The 24,473-nt window shown below is 42.4% G+C and overlaps 1 protein-coding gene across 3 annotated transcripts; it reads left to right on the top strand.

The window, feature by feature from the left end:
- The first annotated feature begins 7,536 nt into the window (after positions 1–7,536).
- Positions 7,537–22,896, top strand: CUNH2orf88 (chromosome unknown C2orf88 homolog). 3 transcript variants are annotated; one of them, XR_009963097.1, is made up of 6 exons: positions 7,537–7,689; positions 12,287–12,464; positions 17,572–17,652; positions 18,265–18,334; positions 20,537–20,621; positions 21,807–21,964. XR_009963097.1 is itself a non-coding variant. In XM_062610048.1 (5 exons), the coding sequence occupies exon 5, from the start codon at positions 21,970–21,972 to the stop codon at positions 22,231–22,233; it is 264 nt and encodes an 87-aa protein (XP_062466032.1). In that variant the 5' UTR covers positions 12,169–12,464; positions 17,572–17,652; positions 18,265–18,334; positions 20,537–20,621; positions 21,807–21,969; the 3' UTR covers positions 22,234–22,896. The 3 variants fall into 3 exon arrangements, 2 of the variants coding, with proteins under 2 accessions (XP_062466032.1, XP_062466033.1); XM_062610048.1 differs by lacking the exon at positions 7,537–7,689 and having other exon boundaries at positions 12,169–12,464; positions 21,807–22,896; XM_062610049.1 differs by lacking the exons at positions 7,537–7,689; positions 20,537–20,621 and having other exon boundaries at positions 12,169–12,464; positions 21,807–22,896.
- Positions 22,897–24,473: the final 1,577 nt, after the last annotated feature.

The following is a 24,473-nucleotide window of genomic DNA, read 5'->3' as shown; positions in this document are numbered from 1 at the left end:
GTGATAACAGTATGTACGTGATATCCATGAAATAATACATTACATTCACTAATACAAGTTTAATTTATTGTTGCTGTCACTACGTTTGAAATAGAAAGCTTATATTGTAAGCATGAGGGGAATTTCAGAGGTAAATTCATCAGATCCATTTTCAGTCAATGTTATTTGTACTTCCAGTAGGTTTCTATCTAGCATTTTAAATCAATTCTGTCGAAAGAATTTCCTAAAAAAACCTATCTTACAAACTTCTTTATTAATTAAAATCATGCCAATATTAGATTAGATAGTAAGTTGTTTACAGCCGTAAGTATTACTGGCCTGGAATCTTTCTTATGGCATAAATAAATGTGATTGACAAAGCTCAAAAGATTGGTTTGGTCAATGTAAAAAGGTTATTTGGGTTCAAAATCATAAAACTTGGGTCTTGACTCTACTGAAATCATTGATAATGCTGTCACTCGGGTATGTAAATATTAAGTCATCTCTTCATTATATGAGATCTTGCTCTAAGGAGTGACTATGACAAACTGAAGGGGCAATTCTCTGGTTCTGTTCTCTAAGTTGTTTGGGTGACCTTGGACAAATCAGTTTAGTGTTTCCCATCCAATGCCCATAGCTGTAAGAGGACTAATTGTTACATAGAGCCTTATTCTTTCTATGGATACAAGCAGCTCTCTGCTGGCCTGCTTGCTGGGCATGCCTGCAGCCCACAAAGCAACACTGAGTTGAAATACTGGAGCCAGCTCCAAATGAGTTGATGCGTCTCTGTTGTCAGTGCAACACAGAGCCATACAGCACAATATAATTACATGTGCCCAGTGCTCTACCTCAGCTTGTTCAGAGCCAGCTCAGACCCGTCTGCACAGCCCTTCACTTCATGCACATGTTAAGCCTACCCATTTTCCAAAGTTCCCCACCCATTCCCTGTTGTTATCCCTTATTTCCCCACTGTTAAAAAGTAAATATAAATTTCCACTTGCATCATAGTTGTGAGAACAAAATGTATGATATTCCAAGATACCAAGATACTGCCCTGATAAAACCTCTGTAAGCATACAGGTGGCTAGATGAGGAGACGGCAGGAGGTACAAGTTGCAGACATCAAACAGTTATTTAGTTACTGATAGTATGTGATGCTGTTCATAGATGAGGTAGATAAAAATGACAGATATTCTTGTTTGGCTGAAACTATTCATCCTGATTCCTCCTCTCTGATTCAGAAGAACTGAGGCTTGAAATGTGTGTCTGTGCATACTATTGACGCCTGGTGAAAAGAATCTGTCAGACCGTGTGTGTTTGTGAGCTCTTGGCCAAGCCACTCAATGACTCTTTTAGTTCACTAAATGGAGGCTTGTTTTATAGCTAAGTGACACAAGTTTTCCTGTGAAAATTGCATCTAGTTGTTGGCCTCTCATCACAGAGTCTCTATCTGACTAAATTTTTCCAGCTAGTAAGAAGTCATGCTACATACAAGTAGGGTCTTGAACTTTGAACTATGTGAGATGAATAGTGTTTAATTCAGACATCAAAGGCCAGACTTCTCACTTCAGGGTGAGAGGATGAAAGGAGAGCCAGGAAAAGAGTGAAAAGTTAATAGGAGCAAAGTTCCATTATTAAACTGTAGGGTTGTTGGCAGGCCACCCTAGATAGGATGGTTTTCCTGGATTATTTGTGATCCATTTGTCTATCACAGATTATATTACTTTGCCCATATTAACTACTTTATCAAAACTTAATCATATAACTTTATGCTAAAACTCAGTTCAAGACTTCTCTTAGGTTTAAGAGCTATTGGATCATAGTAGATTATTGGTGTTCAAAACAATACACATATGTCTGTGTGTATGTTTCCTTGTCAAAACTTGGGACAACATCCCAAACTGATATGTTACAGATGTCTGATGCTACTTTACAGATGTCTGACGCTACTTGACAGATGTGTTCTTCAACAGCCAAAGGCTGACCCAGCTAGGCTTAACTCTCATATCCTATTTTACGGCATTTTTCTCATGTACATTTCTGCTTGGAGAACACAGACAGCATCAGTTAATACCAACAAAAGTGTGCTTTTTCATAAGCCAAAGGTTACTGGAAAATGGATGGAGATTGGAACTACCACCATTAAACTTCCAGTGATAAGTTTTGTAGCTCTGGGGGGCTTTGGCAGGCCACTATAAACCTAATTGTGATTTAAATCCTGTTTTTTCTCAACCATGTTTTGTAGGCCAGTGCTTAGATACCACCTGAGTCCATTTTGACAGTGTATTTCTGGATGTTTATTTTTGCTTTAGCATCTGACTCTCCCCAGCTCAAGGTAGCCTAGCACAGCAGCCCCTGCCAGTCCCAAACCAACAAGTGTCTCAAATCTGTCAAAGGTGAACACTAGATCTCAATTAACACTGACCACTAAACCCTAGGTCTTAATCCTGGCTTTATCTTGTCCCAAAGCTTATTCCACAATTAACTCAAATTGGATGCTAGTGGCAAGCCAGCTCAATTTTTATTTGTTTAGCAGTATCATAAGCTTCAATGGGTTGTTTAGAATCATGCACATTATCAGATCAAATATTTTGAGTCTTTTCAGTCATAAATACTTCTCTACCTGCGATCAAAATTACTTTTTCTTCAAATCCCTGCTTTAATGAAATAAATGTGTAGCAAGCTTATGCTGTCTACCTTGGTCTTCCAATTAAAGTATTCTTTCCACTGCTATATTTAAGGTAGGAATGGATGCCATAATATTAATTAGAAATTGGGAAAACTGAGACATGGAAACAGAACACCAATCTGTATCTGTATCCTAAAAGGGTATACTCATGCTCTGTTGAATCTCTGTATAGAGCAACTGTTACACAGACCGTCCGTAACTAACATTTATTTTAACAGAATTGTTCTGTGATGCACATGGTGTCCTCAAGACAGCTTTTTTCCCCCCAGGAAATCACTTGTACCATGTTAAAAGTCAATTTTTCCTCCTAAAATTAAATTGCGAAGTTGGGGATATCAGGGTCTATGTATGCCATGAATGAAATCCATCTTACCTTCTTCTTTGCCATTATGTGGCAATAGATAATATTTCTATTTGTAATCTCTAAAAAAAGTGCATTGCCTTTTGCTGGTTGCTGTATGCACTGTCATAAATTTCACTGTGTTCAAGAGTTCTGATTTGAGATTGTGCAACTGAAAACTTCGCACAATGGAAAGGTTATCTAATAATAATTAGATAATTAGATCATTTGGATATTGGGTAATGTCTGTAGTTATCAAAATATTTATTATGCGAGGTAATCATGATGACAGTTCTTTGTCTGTAACTTAGACTCTAACAAAAATTAATTTTTAATTTACCTTCTCATTTCAGTGACAGTTTAAGTAATTTTGTCTTTATAAAGGAATCTGTTTGACATTTGTGCTGCAAAAGGGGATGTTGGTGTATGAGAGAAGGTACATAGGGTTTGATCTCAGCCAGTGAGGCAATATAGGGAAATGAAAGTCTTCAGGAGCAATAGTTCTGATTCGGTCACCCATAAATCTCCCTGAGGGATGTGCATCTTTCAGTCCTGTCTTTGCCCTATCAGCATCCTCATCCTTCAGTTCCCTGTCTTTGCCCTAATGTAGCCTCTGAGGGAATCTCTACCCCACCTTCTTTTTAAGGCATCTTCTGGCTCATTTCCTATTTGAAAATCCATTTGCTCTGTGCTCAAAAGGAGCCAGTTTTTCTGCCCACTTCATTAGTGCAGTGACCAGTTTAAACTGCACCGCAGGGTGAATGTTTGGTCGGCTCCGCATGGGCTGCCTCTGCTGGGCAGGCAGCTGATCAACAAATGAAATAAAAGATATCCCTTAAAGTACAGGGGAATACATGCCTGCCCTCAAGGAAAATTAAGAGAAGTGGGCCAAGCTCTTAAAATAGCAAGAGACCTTACAGCTGCTCTCATGGCAGCAGGAGCCCACCCTTTGACAAGTTCGTCCACATGGCTTCATTTCGCAGAACTGAGAAACTGATCTTCTAGCAAAGGTGGGTTTGGGAGTTACTACAAGTACTAGTTAAAAACCTCTATTTCATACCTATTCAGCATCTTTATCCTTGTCCATAAAACACATGGAGAGCGTGTTTCAGGGAACATGTTAGTTCTTAGGGGCAGGCTGACTGAACAAAGCTGGGATGAAATAATGTGATGGGTTGACTCCTGGTCAACAGCCAAACACCCCTCCCCTCTCCTGTTGGCTCTGGAGAAAGTAGAAGGAAGGTGAGAAGACTCACAGATGGGAGATGAAAGTGTACTGGGTGATGCCAAAGCTAGGTGTGCAAGCAAAGCTACTCCCTATCATCAGGCAGATGTTTAACAGCTTCCTAGGAAGCAGGCCTTCAGCAGGCACAACCAGAGATTACTTAGGAAGACCAACACCATAAACACTCCTCCTTTTCCCAGGCTTGTATTGCTGAGCACATCATGGGGTATAGGATATCCCTTTGGCCAGCTCAGATCAGCTCTGCTGGTCGTGTCCCTCCAAACCTACCCATTGTGGGGACAGAGTGGGAAAGAGAGAAAGCCTTGATGCTGTGCAAGCACTGCTTGGCAGTAGCCAAAATACTGGTGAGTTATCAACACCATCCTAGCCACAAATCCAAACACCCTACAGGCCAACTGTGGAGAAAGTTCACTACATCCCTGCCAGACCAAAGGCAAATACAAAGCCTTGTTTCATATTTGTTAACCTTCTTCAGTTGTTGCTCGTAATGATGTTGATCTTGGTGTGAAATATGAGGGTACAGATGTTGGTACAACATTCCTTTGAAACACGAGACTTCTCCAAGTAAGTACACAAGATTGGGAAGAGCAAGCTCTCAGCAGGCCACTGCTCTGCTGATCCATGGCTTTGTCTACAGCAATGGGTCTTTTAATTTCTCCTTAGAAGCAATTTCTTCTTTAATATTTTATTTTAGTGTCTTTTTGGATTGGGGACCCTGAGAGTGACGTATTTTGGAAAAGTGACTGGTGCAGGATGATTGGGTCCTTATATTGCTCTTATTTCTCTGTATTATTTCCCTTTGTATGGCAGTTTTGGTACAGCTGCTGCTTTGTTGCTATCCTCAGTGCTCTTAGGTTTTGGTGTGCCAGTGACCATATTCAGTGCTGTTTCCCCCAATAATATTTGACAATCACAAAGCTATAACTTTCAGTGTGGAAAGAAGATGGCGTTGTTTGCAGCCTCATGTCACAGGGAGGCCTGATGTGATGTATTGCAATGAGCATCCCAGAGTTTGAGATAATTGTAGGCGATATCTAAACTTAAAAGATTTACCCACTTTTTGCCTGTCCGGCTTCTCAGCTGACTGTAATTCTGGTGGGTGGCTTTTGAGTCACAAATCTCTTTTGATCCTCTTTGCAATATTCTAATGCTCCATGTTTGGTTAATCCCCTGGCTGTGCTGCTGCCTGGGGTTTTCAGGGCTGTGTTTTGCATGTCCTCCCATGCTTCATGTTTTAGTGCTGTCAGGTATTGATAAAAAAAATTCAGAGGACTTGCATATAAATTAAGAACATTTCTCTGGGTGGTGTTTCCTCTCTGTATTCATCTCTGCTTTATTAGCACAAATGTAAGTAATATTTGGTATTTGCCTGGTTTGTGTTTTCCAGTACTGCTCATAGGATAAGCATGGTCTCTATTCACAAAGAGCTAAGTGCCTGGCTGTACAGGCTGTATGCAGACTGCACCCAAGCTGTTGCTGGGCAGTGGAGTGGCTGAAGCCACATGTCCCTATTGCTTCTCATAGGCAACTCCTGTACAGACTCACTGTTAGCCTTCTGCAAAATATGATCTCCGGTTTCATATATAGACTGAAGCAATAGGTGTAGCTGCCTCGTTCCCGAAAGCTCCTGCGAACTTTTCATTGCTGGTGTTTTTGTTTCCCTTCATGATGGATACACAGTGCTGCTTTGGTGACTTAGTGCTTGGTTCCTGTATACACCATAGAAGAAGCTATCATCTAGGAAGGTTTCTCAAAAGACCGCTAGCCACTGCCGTGGCACCAATATGAGCCATAGACTTGAGGTCAGTGTTTGGGGAACACAGTTTACTCCTCTATTAGCAGGACTCCTCTATTAGGACTCTCTGCCAGTGAATCTTGTTTAGTTGAAATACTCAACCTCCTCCACTGGACAAAATTCCACTACTCTGGAAAACTGTTCTCTTTAATGAGAATTAATGCTCAATTTTATTTTTATTTGTAAGATTTCTTGTCTCCTTCTGAATTCCGCAGGTGTCTTTGCTTTGTGTTTACTCGAAAACATCGACCACAGTGCCCTTGGCGAGTGGGGACAATTTAGAGAGTCCCAGGGAGTCAGCAGTGCTCCCCACTGTAGGACACACAATCTGAAAAGCCCCAAGAGTATTAGGAAAGCATTAGGATTTGGTAATATTATAACCTTCAAGCTTTAGAGAAACCCAAGAGAATTTAGTATGGTGAAACTACTTCATATCAGTCACCACATACTTACAAATTCCTTAAATTATCAGCAGTTTGTTTAGCCTAAACCCATTTTTTCTTCCAATTGCACACGTAGAGTATATGGTGCTTATAAAAGAAGGCTTTACATTACAAAAGCATCTCAATTTTTTGGAAGGAAGGGCACACTTGTATCTGGTGTATCCAAATGCCGAGTAACCCCGTTCTTTCTCTTACAGATATGATGTTCTATACAGTGTCCTCCTTCAGTCCTAAAGTTTATTTCCTCTATATTCTTAGTCCTGTTTTTACCTCACTATTTGTAGGCTATGACAGAAGTGTCTTTTTGCACTGTAACAGTGCTACAAAAGATATAACCTGTGCTAGATAGCTATGGTTTTCAGTGTTTAATATTTACTTTGTCATATTAGTGTTTCTTGATAAACGGGAGCGGTACAGGAATGATGGAGAATGGACAAGAGGACATTTATTACAAACAGGTGTCAGATTTCTGACTCAAAAGCAGAAATAAGGAAAGCATTTCAGGCCCTACCTTGCAGAAAACAGAGGACAAAAGCTTTCATGGACTTGCTCTGACTCAATGCTTTCTTGTAAACTTTGTCTTGTCTGTTCTACAGGCCCCAACCTATTTTCTTCATGGCCTTCTTTTAACAGTATTTCAATGTGATGCAGTATGATGTAAGTTCTTGAAGATATTGTGGGGTTTATCAAACAATCAAGACCCATTATGTGAATAAACTTTTATTTTAAAGATTCCTAAAATTGTCCAAATAGACTTCCACTACAAGCTTTCTATTAAATTTTGGATTAATGGCTAACACACATTGAAATGAAAGCACCTAACAGCTATTACATTCAAGTAGCCAAACATTTGTGCTGTATAGAGATGTGCCATTTATTTTCTAACCCCTTTTCTGATTTCTTCTTTTTTATTACTGGTAAGTGTGTTTGTTCTATGGGAGAAAAGAATAAGACTCACACCTTAGCTCTCATTATATTTGGGCAGAGCACCTTTTTATAGTATCATATTGTCATAATCATCTTTTTAGCACATTTGTAAGCATCTAGACAAGTTCTGATGTTGTTTCTTGACAGAAAAGTTTGCAAATATGGTGGCTAAAGTAGTTCCAAATGTCTTCACAGGGTTGGTGACTGGCGGAAATGAATTACTGGAACTCAGCCCCTGCCCACTGAAATACTGCAGCACAACTCTGAAGTGTAAGTACATGAGTAAAACTGAGCATGTACTTCAAGTTCTGTGCTAAATGGGGTATTTCACCCATTTTGGGGAAAAAGAAGGTCTGTCCCCAGATATGTCAATTGCATTTCATGATGAAGACTGATGATAACAGTCACCTACCTGTTCTTACATAGTATGGGGATTCATTAATATGTATGAAATTCAGTGAATATGCTGATGGTTCACGTTGGTTTTCTCCTTCGAGCTATAGCAATGTAAGCACATCCAAGTAACAAAACAAGGTGAAGTTAATACCAATGGGTTAAACACTGTATTTTAAATACTCAGGATATCTTCATACAAGAAAGTGGAAATAGGGTCTACATTCATATACTAAACTTAAAGTTAAAACTATCAAGCCCTTTTTTGAGAGCAGGAGGATGGGATGTTCCAAAAATAATTGTGATCTAGAAATCAATGTTGTGCCATAAGGTTTGGAGCAAATGTGCAGTCACCACTGTCATGCACTTTTGGTAGTAACAGAGTTGAAAACTAGGGCAGCACAGAGTTTTCGATGGTGTATGCTTGGACATACTCTAATCATACTTGTCCTTACTTTTAATCAACCTGGTTGCAAACGTTAAGGAAGTATGGTAAGAAATTATGAGCTCTGAGGAAAGGTTTGGTAAATCTCAGTTGTGTGCAGCACACAATGAAACAAGAATTAAGGAGAAAAGAGAAAAATCCATAGCTGAGGAAAAGAACATCTTTCCCATCAAGAAGTTTTAGAAAACAGAGCACTTATTTAAAAGGCAGTTACTTAGTCTATAAAGCTGTTTGTTGCAGTGAAGATGACCTCCTTTGCATCGTAGTTTTGATTTTGAACCTCTACCAAAGCACCTTATTGCATGGAGGTCAGAGCATGTTGGGCAAAACTTCCACGGCTTTTGGATTATTAGGAGATTTTAGTCAAGATCATTAGGAGATATTTAGCTCTTCACGCTCTATATTGATCCTTTTCAGACTGCGTAACATTTTCCAACACATACAGTTAGTGGATTTCTGCATGTAGCAATAGATTTTGTAAAGTCACCGCATGACCATGGGCCTGCTGGAGGGAAGCTACTGGGGCAGAGAATACTTGTCCTACTTCCATTCTTTAACTCTTCAACTGCATTAGAAACACGTGTCTCCATAAAACCCTCCTTGATACAGGTGTATGCATGGATGGTAAAATGAATTGAGAAGCAGAGCAAGAATGAAGTGGTTCAGCCTCAACTAATGACTAGGATCTCAGCTGGCTGTTGGATTTGGACAGTTCCAGTTCTTCTCCATGGAGTTTTGAATACCACATCCCATGTCAAGGGGTTCTTAACTTAAGCATTGATTGGAAAAAAGAGTTATTTTTTCTCTGCTTTCTGAAAGAATGGCAGGGAGAATCTGATACAGCATTTGTCTTTGTGCAGGACTTATGGACTGGCCATCTGGCCAGCACCTAGTCAAAACACGTGCTGCTTCTTGCCCACCTGGCCAAGCACATAGTATTGGTCAGAAGATGTGGAAGAAATCTGGGGTTGTTGTAAATTGGCACAGGTGAAACAGGAGGGAGCTGAGAAATTGCCAAGCAGAAGAAGAGATTAATAGTACAGAAATGGGTGTAGGATATTGTGGGCTTATTGGGCATAGAGGAGAGTTGAAGGCTTGAAGGGGGAAGGGTTTGCAGATGAGGAGAAGCCATGAAGGGCAGCAGGTGGAACGATGAGGACAAAAACTGTGAAATTGCATCAGAGGAAGGAAGAAACCAGATTTCATTTATTGTTACCCTTGGACAAACTCTTTAAAAGTCTGGCACCTGGTACAGAGGTTGGTAGGTGACAAATTTTATACCAAAGTAAAATTAAAAAGTGAATTAAACAGTAAATTTACTAAAATTATAAATATACTAACATTAAAAAGTAAAAACAAACAAACAAACAAAAAAAAAAAACCAAAAAAAACCAAACCTACTACTTTTTAGCAGGTTAGCAATTTCTTACCAAAGCTTCTCTGAAACCTCAGCATTGCTGTCATCTAGTTTGGCAGCCAATTACCATTCCAGCAATGCCAGTACTAGCAGTATTCAGCAGCTTCCAGGGTTCAGTCAGCACCATTCTCCTCCCACTGCATGCACCTTATTATCAGAAAGTGCTTGTATTGCCCTAGGGACATCAAAGCAATTGTGCCCCACTGGGATGAACATGAGCACATACAGCAGGGCATGCCAAGCGTTTAGAGAGTTTAGACTGTATTATAGAAAGATCTAGCAAGCTCTAATAAGTAAATAACTACGAAAGATAGCTAAGAAAATAAATATCAAATCTTATGACAACAAAAACATCAGACTTTGTTCAGAATGATTTCTTATGGAGGAGGGAGGGTAGCACAAGCTGGGAAACTGAGTCCCAGAAAGGCTTTGGTGCCCGTGTCCCCCCAGACCAGCACATGCATTGCTCAGGCTCTGTGTCCTGGCTCACTGAGTGACTGTTCACCTCTGAGGCCTCCATGCTGGGGCTGGGATACCTCCGATTTGGCCATTGTGGTTTTCAGCATCACAGCACCTGTGCCTGGCCCCAGCCTTTCACACTGAAATGCTTTACGAGCTAAATATTTCATTGAGCATGTGGTCTGTGCCTGGTGGCAGTCATTTCAGATGGATGGGCTGTATGCAAAGACTGACTGCTTTGCTTGAGCCAAACATAATAAGCTGTCTTGCATACTCCACACCTAATAAAATATTAAACATGTTTTGGCACCCAGAAATAAATACTGGCTCGAAATTCCCATCACACACATCTCCCTCTCCTTACCTCCCAGTTCCTCCCCCCTGCTTTATACTGAAGTGCTGCTGCTCAGACCAAACAGTCTGTTGACAAGTTGTGACACTGGAGGCGAGCAGTGCACAGTGCCATAGGGTTATTATCTGTTGGGATGTAACAAAGTGATCAGATTGGGTGCTAGTGATGTGCTTGCAGCCTGTGCCATGCAGGGGCAGGCAGCTTGTGAAATGGCTGCTCCGTGTCTCAAAGTTGCTCAGTGGGAACTGATGGGGACTCAGTGGGAACAATGGGAGGCCACTTAAAGCTGAAGTTAAAAGTGGAGCCTTGTGTTAAAAACCAGGATAAATAGAATATTATAAATAGAATAGAAACTAAAAAAAAAAAGAGTACAATAACCATAAACTGCTACAATATTCATAATTCAGTTGTCAGATTTTTATTTAAAAACTGTGTATAGCTTAAAAATCGCTGTCATAATAATGCCTCTGTGTTAATGCAAGGCAATGATGCCTTTCCAGTACTCTCTCTTTTAATCCTCGGTGCTATGATTTTATTTGATCTGTTCCTCCAGCCACCTAGAGGCAACCTAAAACAGCAGTAAAAAATATCTGACCAGTATCCACCCACATCAGTGGGTCCCAAGTCAAAGCTCCTTGAAATCAAAGAGTAAAGTGCCACCAGCTTTGCCTGGGCTTTGGGTCAAGCTTCTCAAACCTGGCTCCTAAAACCCAGAGGGACACGGGGAGTGTTTGTGCCTCTCCAGCCCATGGCTCTCCCAGCCTCCCTGTGACCCAGCGCTACATGTACAATAGCGTTTTTCTTGACTAATATTACCAGTGTGGTGTTTTCTTTGGCTTTGATAACGCTGTGATAAATTCCTTGACTGGACAGCACCTGATTGGAATACATTAGAAACCTACTTGGCAATGAAACTGCTGCCTAAGTGCATAGGAAGGCTTAGCCACAGGTCAACATCTGCACTCACAGCAAGTGCTGCCTGCATCGAGGCACTGCTCAGCCCCTTCATTCAGGAGCTGCCTTTTGGGGTGGGGGCATTTTTCAGATAGCTTTGGTATAATGATATTTGTCTGCAGCTGTACATGGCTTGATGCTGCCTGACAGGAGAGAACAGGAGCATCACCCCGGCCTCACCCTTTGCCTTCCCCTCGGTTTGCTTCACTTCAGCATTCACCGGGGCTGCAACACGCACCGCTCCGTGGCGCGTTCGCGTTCACGTTCACCCAGGGCCTGAGTTGAGCATGTGATGAGCTATGTGACACGGTAACTCCGTCCTTTGAAGCTGACGAGCAGCGTTTTTCCTGGGCGCGCGTTTTTCTTTCCGCTTCCCCCCCCGTAACTGTCAGACCCCCGTGTCGGCCCGCGATGCGGTGTGTCCCGCCAGGCGGGGCGGTGCTGCCCGGCGGGCGGGTCGGGGCCGCGGCGGCGCTGCTGAAGGGCACGGCGGGGCGGTGGCACCTCCCTTTCCCGCTCCGCCCCGCCCCGCCGGCAGCACCAGCGCCGTCGGTGCCGCGGGGAGGCCGGGGAGCTCCCGGCGGAGCGGAGTGAGTGGCGCTGCGGGCGGGCAGGGGCCCCTCCCCGGCGCTACCTGTGCGAGCGATGCGGGGCCGAACTGCACTTAATCGGGCCGGCTCCCGCCGCGGGGGAGCGGGGCGGCGGGGGCTCGGTGGCGGAGCCCCGGGGGTGTGGGGTGGAGGCCGTTCGGGGCCCGCCCGGAGCCGGGTGCGCTTACCGGTGGTGTTCCGAAAGTGGTGTGGGAATGACTTCATGGAGGCTTTGCATCTTTGTCGGTTGCGAACAGGAATCGGGAGGACGCAGCGTTGGTGGGACGAGGGCCTGATCCTGCGGGCACCGGCGAGGACGAAGCAGCCCTCTCCTGCCTGGCTGGCCCCAGGAACTGCTGCTCGATGGACAGAGGCGTGCTGGTGGGACCACGTTTACAACATGCTCTTGGCACTTCAGCCATCCCCACTGTGCTGGTATGTAGCCTGGTGCTGGTTTATGGGAGGGATGGGCTGTGTCCCTTCACAACCATCACAGTGTGTGGTGACCCACGGGGCAAGCTGTGGCCATGGGCAGGACTGGCCTTCAGCATGTGGAGGAAAGGAGGAAGAGCTAGGTTAGAGGTGGGGTTTGCAGTGGTAACACCATACTCCTCCTATTGTCACAATGAGGTTGCTAGCAGCAAAGTTCTCCAAACTGGGCAGGGCAGACGTGCAGCCCTTTGGGTTTGCCTGGGAAGAGGTGGTGCTGCGTGTAGCCATGCAGGCATTGCTGAAGGTAAAGGGAAGGTAAATAGCCTGGCTGCTCCTCTGAGTGGTTGGGGTGATGTGAGGGTTTCTTGTCTGCCTCTGCTGTGCCATGAATACCTTTTCCAAGCTTTGGCCCAAACCTGGACGGGGCAGGTTACCTTCATCTAGTACATCATAAAATACAGATTTGGTAGCGTAATGTCAGCCATGGCAAAAACTGTAGAACGTTTAGAAACGTCTTATTCTTTCTCATGGTTCAGGAAGTAGGACTTCAAATCATGTTTCTAAATGCAGTAATTAAAAAGGAAAAAAAACAGGGATTTGTACTGTAGTCTTAACAAAGTGGCATTTTTGACCTTCGAGTGGATACAAATTAGTTTTCTTCATAACATTATGTTCTGCTGAGAATTGTTTCTCTAAAATCCCTTTGGTTTGTACAAGTAGCACAGGGGGCTGTGCGGAGCCTTGCAATGCTCATGTCTCAGGGGACAAGGTAGTTCCATGGGCAGGGTCCTGGGGAGAGAGCCAGCAGTGCTGCTGGGCTCTGCGGGTACCACTGCCTTGTCTGGCTGCTGGCCACCCTGCTGCTTGGGCCCAGAGGTGGCAGCTCCCTTAGAAGTAGAAGCTGGCGCATTGGGAGCGATGAAATTCAAGGAAAATACTTGGGGAGAGCTGTGAGACAGTGATACTTCAGGCTGACATAGTTATTTATTGCAATTGTGGGCAGCTTTTGTACAGCTGGAGCATCTGGCTGTTAACTCCTCACTTTGTCCTCGGCTGATTTCTGCCACTCATTAGTAACATAGTTGTGATTTTAAAGCATGGGGCTGTGTTTTCCTGTGTGTTCTTATGTGAGATGTGGACAAACAGGTCTTCTGTTCCATTCCTGAGTCCCAGTTTTACATTTGGCTTCTGCATAGGGAGATTAAAGAGCAGAATGGGGTTGTGCGCTGCTTTTCTTGTACTACTCTATCCTGGTAGGCAGATCCTGGCCTTCTCCTTCCTCTGACTTTCACTTTTGCTAATCTAATGGGACCTTGCCTTTGTAAGGGCGTCACAAAGCAAAACAACGTGCTTCATTCATACCTTGCGGTCTGCAGCTCCATATGCTCGTAGTTGAATCTTGTGACTACAAGATACTACAATAAAACATGACTCTGTCAGACTGAGATACTGATCCAGTGTTCTACCTGCTGCTGCTCATCAGCTCCCGCTGGCAGGATCCCCAGGCTGGGCAGCAGCCAGGGACAATGGCAGGAGGGACTTTCTTGCTTGTGAAGATCTGTGCATCCCTGCCCACTGTCTGCAGCAGTCTGTCTCCAGCTGGACCTGCGAAGGACAGCAATGCACCTTTACAAACAAGCCTAGATCCTAAGCTTTAGCAGGAGTGTAGGTAGCTTGAAGTTTTAACGTGCTCCTGAAGGTGTGTTGTTAATAGGTAGGCTCTGATGCCACGATTGGCTTGTTGGGATGGAAGTTTTGTGGTGTATCTAGGAAAATACTAGTTTCTGTTCTGGTTTGTCCAAAAGTATCACATTTTAATAAACCACAGGTTGCTTTGTTTGGAGCCAGTGCCATGCTTTAAAGCAGTCTAACTTGGCCGGTGTCTCTGATACCCTTTGGTGATACACGTGTTTTCCCCTGCTGTGGGGAATATGGTTTTGGGGATCTTCAGGCTGTATATTTGCAGCTAATCCCTATGGGGGTGGGCTGATAACTACAACATCTGTAGGCTTTGCTGAACAACATGTTGAACCGGTATCTTCCTTAGGGCAGGGAAACAGCTGTACATCTACGTTAAAAACTTGATATCCATTTCTTATGTTTTGTTTTTGTGCACTCACCAGTTTCAAGCATTATTTTGTATTTGGGTTCTTAGAGAGTTTCACGTCTCCTCTATGACATTAGCTTTTCCTCCCTCTGAGCCAAGGCATTCCTCTGTAATTTCTGTAGCTGGATCACTTAAATCTTAGCTAAACTTCCTGCAGATGGACTTTCTGGGAAGCTCTGCATCTTCCTCATGCTCTTTCTTCTACAGTCTTGCTCAGAGGCCTCACTTGTTAAGGAAACCCATTGGTCCACTTTTACTTATATAGAATACAGGCTTTAATCAACAGAAGGCATCCCACTCTTGTTTGTACAAGGGTAGGTTAAGCTGATTGTCTCCCTTGTCTATGGTCTGGCAGAGAGCCTGTGCTGACAAATGTCTGCTCACTTGTATTCTGAGACACGGGGGGGGTGGAACCACCAGGCGTTGAAAAATGAAGTAGAATTAATATGTGGTCTGTATTTCTGTCTGAATTTGGTGGAAACAGTAGCATGTGCAGGTGCTTGGGCAAGCAGCTAGGTGATGAGCGCAGAACTGGTTAGAAGTTTTCAGCATCCTCTTGCCTTCAGGCTGCTCTCTGCTGCATATGGTTCTGGTAAATAAAGCCCTGTACTGGAAGGAGGAAGGATTTCAGGAAAGGCTGGCTGGGTACAGCTTTACTTTCATGAGATCAGACAGGTACCAAGCACACAATGCTCTTTGCTTTTAACAAGACTGTTTTTTCCTGGGTGAAAACCGCCTTTGTGGCTGCTGAGGACTGTACCAACTGGCACTGCTGTTGTCTGAACTGTTGGTATTTCTGCCTCAAGGCTCCCGCTTGTACTTCAGCCTTGCTTGCTGCTTCCAAAAGCATGGATAAGATTGCTAGAGCAGTCAGGAAAGCACTTGGGTTTGTTCCTTACTTCTGTGGTCACATGTCTGTTGTGTGTGCATATGGGGCTTGGTTGGTTTTTGTTAATACATCGGTGTTTTGTTTGCTTGTTTATTTCTAAGTCAGTACTGGCTTTAGATCCAGAAGCTTTAGATATCCAGAGCATGTCAGCATAAAAACTCACATCAACACAGGTATACTGATTGGCAGCAAAAAAACCTGATTCCCCCACTCCCACTGTGCACGTAAATCGTGAATTGAGGCGAAGAAACATTTTCCTCTCTCCTGTTTTTCCCTCTAATTTTCTTTAAGATTTTCATGTTCCTTAACTGCACTGCTGAAGTGGTTGAGAGTTGAAATTTGACATGGAAATTGCCTCCATTAAGTAACTCAGTGTTCTGACTGAGAAAGAAACTCATAGGAAAGTGGATGCCTGTCTCCTCGTCCAAGTAAAAAGGAAACACCCTCAAGTTGCACCAGGGGATGTTTAGACTGGATATTAGGAACAATTTCTTCACCAAAAGGGATGTCAAGTATTGGAATGGGCTGCCCAGGGTAGTGGTGGAGTCCCCATCCCTGGAAGTACTTAAAAGACGGGTAGATGTGGCACTTAGACATGGTTTAGTGGGGAACTTGGCAGTGCTGGGTTAATGGTTGGATTTGATGATCTTAAAGGTCTTTTCCAACCTAAACAATCTGATGAACAGCTGTTGTCTTACTGAAAACCATTTTAAAGTAAGCTTTTAAAGAGGTCATGCCTGGTTCTGAAAAGTGGTGCCGTTTCGCCATTCAGTTACAATAAACTGGCTTAGAAGCCTGCAAAAGTTTTATCAATTCTGGCCATGGGGGGTGGAGGGACCATTGAAATACCAGCATGTGCCCTGAGTCAGATAGCCAGAAGACTCTCACTGACACGCTAATCCTGCACAGCAGTTGTTTGCTGTTCCTGCATCCAGCCCTTTTCAATCCATAGCTCTTATCTCTTGCTGGCAGTAAGCAACATGAGGGAGAGGATGGCTCTTCAAGGAATGAGGGCTCCATTTATGCTCTTTGTTGCCCAAGTTGTTTCAGGGTATTTAGGTAAATCAGCGATTGCCTGAGGTAGCTGGATCTTGGGAATCATGCTTGTCTTAAAATAACTCCAGCTTTTTAAAACCTCCTTTCCCTATGATGAGAAGGAGCCTTTATAATAAATGTTACTACAGTGTGCTGCCTCTATAGAATTTGCAGAAAACTGGGTGTGAAGGAGAGGCAGACATTAAAAGTGGTGGGTTGGATTGCTCTGAGAGGCCCTGCCTGGGCTGTTCTGCACAGGAGCCTCCAAGACCTGAGCGACAGAGATGATGCTGTGCACTAAGGGAATGATTCATTCCTCTATGTGCTGGTGCTCTGTTTGAAACTGCAGAGCACCCAGAGGCATAATATCATGTATCCTTCTGAACAGCATCCCACCTTGTTAGGGAGAGGAAAGACAGATGTAGGATGTTCCGGGTTTCTGTTTCTCTCCATTTTTGCATGGAGGATGTAAGTATTTAATGCAATTAGATGCAATTCAGAGGTCTGGATGCCTGAATGCTGTTTGGTTTACCTCTGCTGATACCTCAGCTGCATCACTTGCCTCAAGTTTGAGTGTTTTTGTTACAAAGAGTAATGTTTATTGTTTCCACGATAATGACAACACTATGATTATCTGAAAACTCTCCCTATGCACTTGTATGATAAAGGTCCAGGTCTCAGCAGAAGCTCTGAGAGGGAGAAGGGAAAACAGGAACTTCTAAGCTTTGGCAGAAGATGGGGCATTCCACATGCTGGCATATGACCCTTTCTATATCCACACTGAAATTGTCTTTAACTAGACTTGTGGAGGATGGAGGCAAATAGGATGGGAGGCACTTGCCCAAGCAGCAGCCCCCTGTGCGCTGGGATTAGGTGCTGTATATAAGTTGTTGCAGCCTACCATTCAATCTAATTTCTAAAGTGCTGTATCATCACCTTTGTCAAAGTCAAATCCTGTGGGTGAGCAAGCAGGCAGACTTCTGCAAGGCCAGTGCTACGGATTTCATCTAACCTTGTGATAATACATAACTTTGACCCATCCACCAGTGCTAACTTTCATTTATTGGTTCCCTTTGCAGAGTCCCAGTTGTGAAGCTGTCTGTGCTGTGCTGAGGACAAGTGGGACAGCTTGTTAAAAGCAGATGTGGTTTTGGTAAGTAGTACACTGAGCTTCTCTTGTGGATACTGAGATTAACACTACAAGCCTCCCTGGCTGGAGGAGGGTTACAGAGAGTCATATTTGAACCTAAAGCTTTGGAAAATGAGGAGCCTGGCTTTGTCACAGCAGAAACTGCTCACTGTGTTCAACTGGACAAAGCTGGGCTAAGCTATTTTGAAAAGTATAACTTATTTGTTAATCCAATGACAGGTGTAGCAGAAAGTGTTACAGAAAGCAGTTCCTTGCAGTGTAGCATTGAACTTCAAGGAGATTTTTTTTCAAAGGTCTTATGCATGAAGCTATTTAAATGGTAGCAGGAACTTACTTGCCTGTGGTAGCTAGAGATGTTGTATAACAGCAGAACTCTTGCTCTTCATGCCTGTCTTCATCATGTGAAGATGTACTCCAGAGAGGCAGGTGAAACTTATTTTTGGATAGCTCGCATTTATCCTTTTGTAATTATTTCTTACTGATCATTTTAATACTTAAAAAGTCTTATTTGTCTAAATGAAACTGCAGTTATGCTAGTAATGCTTTCTTAATGTAATTTATATTGTATAATAGTGAATTGCAGGCATCCTTTCACCACTGTTTTGTTTCCTTCAATATTTAGGAATGAACTTACCTTGGCAGAAAACACCTAGCCAGGCTGGCAAAGAGACTGCTTAGCCCTGTCATGCAAGGTGAGTTCAGCTATGTGGTATGACTCCCTCAATTTTTCTCTCTCCTTGTATTACTACAAGGCACGTGTGTAGTAAATAACGTCACAGGTGAAGCAACACCTGAACTTCCAATTCCAGGTGTATGGAAGGGAATCAATTATTTTCAGGACTCTTAAAATAATACACAGTGTTTATACTATTGAAGTTAAATGAGGTATTTATTTAAAAGCATATTGACTACATGTCCCCTGAAATTGAGCACAATGAAGAAACTGTATTACTCAGATTAATTAAATCAGCATTTCTGTTACTGTAAAATTGGTCTTGGTTTGTGATGGTGCTGCTTTAACTCCTGGCTGACAGTGTGGCAGAGCAGATTGCAGCTCCCTAACCTCTGCCTCCAGCTGAGCACACAGCTTGTCACATGAGGGACTGTGTCTGCAGAGGTTTTGGCCTGAGCCTCGAACCATCTATGCAGTGATTTCTGAGACAAATCTGGCAATAAATCAGAGCTTGGGCATTAAAACAGACTTGTGTGCAGTTACTGAATGAAACTTCGTGCTGGGAGTAAAATGAGTATCCTCCCTGCTGCTCCCTGAGGGGGTGAACATGTGAGGAAAACCAGAGATACTGAAGTCCCCATCAGAATTTACCACTCTGGAGATGAGTTAGGTGGAGAGTGTTTTAACAGCACTATACCACGTACGTGCAAGCAGTGGCTGTCAGAAAAACAGGCAAGCAGTCAGAAGATTGAGGGCAGCTGCATTTGCGATCATTCATGTGCCAACAATTATTAACCCAAGTAGAATGAGCAAAACTGTAAAACTTACTGCAGTGACTGGGAAAGTACCACACTCCATAAATAATGAAGTGAGCAACAGTCGAGCATTTAAAATAAGGTCAATAACTTTGCTTTTAAGCTCAACTAGTAATCAATTTGGAACAATTTAGTTGTCTTGGACGTCTTGCTATCTAGAAGTGTCATAGCCTGCCCCTTCCAACTTGCAGGGCAGTCACAGACATTTGATTTAGCCCAGATGAAAAGGCAGAGGTAAATCCTGCAGATGAAGATGCTGAAGATGATTTTCTTCCTACCTGCTTTAGGAGATGTTTATCCTATTCCCTCCTTCCTTCTGCTGGACACTAACTCATCTGGTGGCGTCCCCTCACAAAAGAGCAAAGAAAATCTCCACTTTTAGGATGGAAACATCTTAAACCAATGATAAAATACTAACTAAAACTGGCTGCCTTTTAACACACCTCCTTTTAGAAACATGCACACACACACAAAAGAGTAACATCTAAAAGAATATGGGTCCAAACTTAGATTAGAAATCAAATCTGAATTGTCATAAAATATCAGGCATGAAAATCTAATAAAATACTTTATCAACTGTGGCATAGAGCCACAGTTTTATGGTTGGGGAGTATGAGGTTTAAATTTATGGTATTTACAGTTCTGGCTTAGCCTAAGGAGGAAATGATACCACATCGAAAACTTCTAATGCAACCAGTAGTGTAGTGAGAGGGAGGTACATAGATACGCTGTGTACCTCCCACAAAGCTTGTGTACTACCTTGGCTGGGTAAAGACTGCAGTGTTCAGGTATTAGGTATGCTGGGTTATAGATGCTGTTAGTGATTCTTTGCCATGTCAGATACTTTGAGCTATGTATTCGTTCAAAAAGCCAGTAGAAATTATTTTTATTAATATTAATGATAAATATTAAAATTAGACATGCACAAGATACTACTATTAGAAAGGTCTGAATTATTCAGATGTCTGAATTGCTTTCAGACATGTCCTTGGCCTCTGGTCTATAAGCATGTTCTGAAAGCATTTTAAGTTTCATCAGTTAATAGACATGGGTATGAAGCTCATAGGGTTTTTTAATAAACCTCTACAGGGATCAGTATAGTTTCTTGTGTGATGTAGGGAAATCCAGCCTTTTACTCATTTAATAACAAGTTATTACAATAAAAATCTGCCTGATAGCTTAGTTCTCCTCTGTGTTGGGTAAAACTACAAATGCTCCCAGCAGGGTTTATGTTACAGGCTTGTTCACTCTGCTGCCTGCTCTGAAATACACTGGCACATGCTCCAGAAAAAAAAAGACTTACTAAATTTTATTAGAGGGATTTATAAACACTTCTCTAAAATGCTGCAATGTTCTGACATAAAGCTAAAGGTGTGAAAACATCTGTATGTACTTTGTGCTTTCAGAAGCCCTTCAGCTCTTTCTGCCAGAAACACCAACCACCACTTCCAAGTACCGGCACTTGAGTCCTACAAACTGTTTCCTAAACAGGTAATGATGTTTTCAGTGAAGCTTGTCACCATGAACCTGGTCCTCATGGGTCAGCTGCTAGGGTGGGGAAGTCCTTCCTACCTGTGAAGCACTGTTTGCCTGTAAATGGGATTGATTTCCTCTGCAAATATTTGCCTATGATCATGTTACTGGAGTCCCTGTTTCCCCCAGTGTATAAAGCAAATAAATTAAGGCTTAACATCTTTGTCATGATTATGTTTTCAGAGGCTATTTACAAAAAAATCTTTAACTTTGGCTGACCTTAGTACAGCGTCATCGGGTGAAGCTGTAGGGAACAGTTAGTTTCTGTGCACAGTCTTTATTTTGGCTGGCAGTCTGTTAACTCCGATAAGTGGGTAAGCTCATGCCAAGCAAAGTCAGGCATATCATGAGATTCTGCTTTGTCTGTACTTAGAAAGTAGCCTGAGAAACAGCCTTGAAGGCTAATAAAAAAACATACACCAGAATTTGGGGCTGAACAACTGTGATTCTTGAAGAGTTTGACTAAAGGACCTTGTCAGGTGTTACTGCATTCACCACTCTCCCTCCTCTAGATGTGCAGCTGTCCTGCTTTAGCAAGAATGGTGCTCCAGCTCTGTAAAAACTGCCTTGAGCACAGCAGTGTGCTGCTGCTTTCCCTTACCTCTCAAGGGAAAAGAAAGAAAAACAGCTTGTTTCTCATGAATATGTTCAAGCCTCCTTGAGCAACAGCAGAATGACACTGGGAATTAGTGTCACTCCTGCCCAAAGGGCATACAACAGCCATGGCACAAGGCTCTTATGCAGTAGTGGTTGGCTGGTGCCTCTTGGGGTGTTTTGAGGGTTTATTTTCTTTAGCAGCATCAGTCACTGAAGTTAAACAGTATTTGTTGACAGATTCAGGAAAAGAGCACTGCATTGTCAGTTGGAAAGAAATGATTATTCTTACTGTTTTCCCCAAGACCTTTGCATTCCTAGATGGCTTACATCATGTACTGGGAACTGCATGCAAAGGCAGTCTGAATTCAGGTCAAGCTTTGCCTGTTTCTAGTAGATGTATGTTACTGATAAAAACATTTTTCACACACCATGCAAACATTTATTAAAGTTGTTTCTACAAGCATCTGTACTGAATTTATCTTTCCTCCGAGCTCACTGGGAATGCTAGACTATTTTTTGTGCTTATATGAAACACTGTTTTGACAGATTTCTTCAGAAGCAAAGCAGCACAAAAGAAGACATTCTGCTCTTTGAAAACTGGAACCACTGGCAAGAAGCAGCCACACTGTGCACTGAACAAGGGCACCTTTTCCAGGTTATCAAAACATGCTGTTGAACTGAATTTTGGAGCTGCATTTCCAAATGTACCATGGGATGCATCAAATCCAAGGCTGCCTTTCAAGGTTCAAATGCTATCCAGGATGAACAGATCAGGGAAGGTAATGAAGGATGTACTGGAGAGAAATCATCACTGATAGCAGTGAAGGTGAATGAGAAAGGTCCATCGAGCCCTATAGTGCTAGACTATGCACACCGTCTCTCCCGTGAGATCGTTGATCAGGCGGTAAAACAGTGGGCAGTGACTGAAAGCAAATACAGCGACATCCCTTTTATTGAAAGTGATGTGCCCTGAGCCCTGACTGGCAAGAACTGTCTTCACCATGAGTGTCCTGTCTGTGAAGCAGTTTGTATTTGGTACTAGGGCAAATAAAGTAAAATCAGCTGTGATTTGAGCATAATGCCACTATATGAATGTGTTTGCAAGAAGAGGCAAAAAAAAAAAATGGCCTTTTCATCTATATTGCTAAGAAATTAATTGGATTACAGTACAATCTATTAAGCAAGTGTCATTTGTCATCAGACGTATGTTGAGTATGTTCTGTCTTTGTATGTATCAAATGTGATCAGAAATAGTGTTAAAAGGATGAGAGGAATGTGGCTGCCCTGCAACTGTAAAAGCACTGCCTCAGAGGCCCCAAAGATGCTTAACAACAAAGTGTGGATTATTTTTATTTACTGCAAAAAAAAATCAGTGGCCTGGTTGTAGGTGAAAAGAGGGGAACTCTCCATGCTTGGTAAATTTGTCTGCATTTTGCTGAAGTGAAACCAAGGTCTGCATGTAGCAAAGGTAACTGCTGTCATAAATTTTACCTTGATTCTTTGACCTGGCTGAATCTGTAAACCACAAAATAATGAAGGTGATGAGAAGCATTTTATAAACCCCAGCAGTATTCAGGGACCCATATGGATTATGATACTAATCAACTTCTGTTCTTAAGTGAAACAGTGAGGAACAGGACTGTGTTGACAAACAGTGCATTATAATTAACAGATGCTCTGGCTTCTGTAAATGCATGAAGGCTATTCTCTAAAATCCTACAGTAAGGTAGTTTAATGACATCTGATCGCTGTGTTCAGACCAAGCTGTTTGGATTTTTGGTTTGGTTTTTACGTTCGGGTGCTGTTTTTTAGGGGGGATTGGTTTTAGTTTTTTACTGTAACCCACATAGGTGTGCAAAAACTACTGATGCAAACTAGTGAAACAAACCTTCAACAGTGTGACAGTATTTTAGGACTGTATGTTTCATGGGACCTATGGCTGATTTACACTGAAATTTCACACAAAGGTAATGCCCTCGCCACAGGACCTTCCTTCAGCTTCTGTAGGCTCATCTTGACCCAGTGGTAAAACTGCATATGGTGATGCAAATACAAGCTACAGAAACCCAAAGCCTGAGCAGTGCACTGAATCTGCAAATAAGCCTTAGGCCCAAAGCTTAAGGGACTCAATTCTTTACCAGTTTTATGTAGCCTGCCTCCACACACCGCACCCTGCTTCTCCAGGACTTGCAGCCTGACCTACAGTAACTAGCATTTGAGATACGAAGAAAGGGAGGTGTTAATCACTGTCATCTTAAAGCTACAGTTTTGCGGACATTTTATAGAAAGTGAATGCCTTGTAAAAGCTTGGGGTTTAGCACCGGTTTGTTCCTTTTTCTGTTATGGCCAGTTTAAAAGACATAGGTTTGGGTTTTTTCCTAGATCATTTTTCCATTTTATGTTTTTGTTTTACAGAAAAATGCTTTCCATACTGGCAAAAACTGTTACTATTTTTAAAACACACACATAGTTCTAGTAAATTATATAAAGCATGATTATTCAAGCGGAAGGAAGCAAGCAGAACGAGGACCATGTAAGTTGTTATTTGTAGCCTGCCTTAAATCTGAGAATAAGCTATGATTTGAGCTGTTTTGAAAACTCTGCCACACAAACTTAGTTACTTTAAATCCACCTGTATGGGAAAGTGGTTTTATCAAGAGTAAAGGGTGAAAAATGGTTCTCTCTAACACAGCACAAGACTATTAATTCACAGTGACCAGACTAGACTCTGCTATTAAGACTCTTCTCAGGCTTTCGCTGAAAAGAAGGGGGACAAAATCTGCTTATGATGTTGCATTGTTTTCTTCTTTGAAGTAATGAATCTTTGAAGCCATATGTAAAGTGGGACCAAGGCCCACTTAAATTCTACTGCCAACAGTGATGTACCTTGAAGTTCTAAAGCATGTAAAACATTAGACCATACCCTACATTTGCTCAGTCTAAAGAAATGTCCACGCTATATCAGATCAGCACATATATTAATTTGATATTGCTTAACCACAGCATTAAAAAGGATTCCTATTTATATTATAGCTAAGGTTTTATTACAAAAAAAGTGAACCTTTCTGTAATGTTAGTCTTTACTCAAAGATATTAACACTGTCAAAGACAGTAATTAAAGAAAAAAATAGCAAAGATACCCCAAATCAAACAAAAGCCAAACACCCCCCCCCAAAAAAAAAAAAAAAACACCACAAAAACAAGGCAGGGGGA

The sequence above is a fragment of the Pezoporus occidentalis genome, unplaced genomic scaffold, assembly GCF_034315485.1.
Source record: "Pezoporus occidentalis ecotype Australia unplaced genomic scaffold, CSIRO_AGI_Poc_V1 ctg143, whole genome shotgun sequence".
Classification (NCBI taxonomy): domain Eukaryota; kingdom Metazoa; phylum Chordata; class Aves; order Psittaciformes; family Psittacidae; genus Pezoporus; species Pezoporus occidentalis.
Note: the sequence above shows the minus strand (reverse complement) of the source record. Positions and strands in the feature narration are given on the sequence as shown.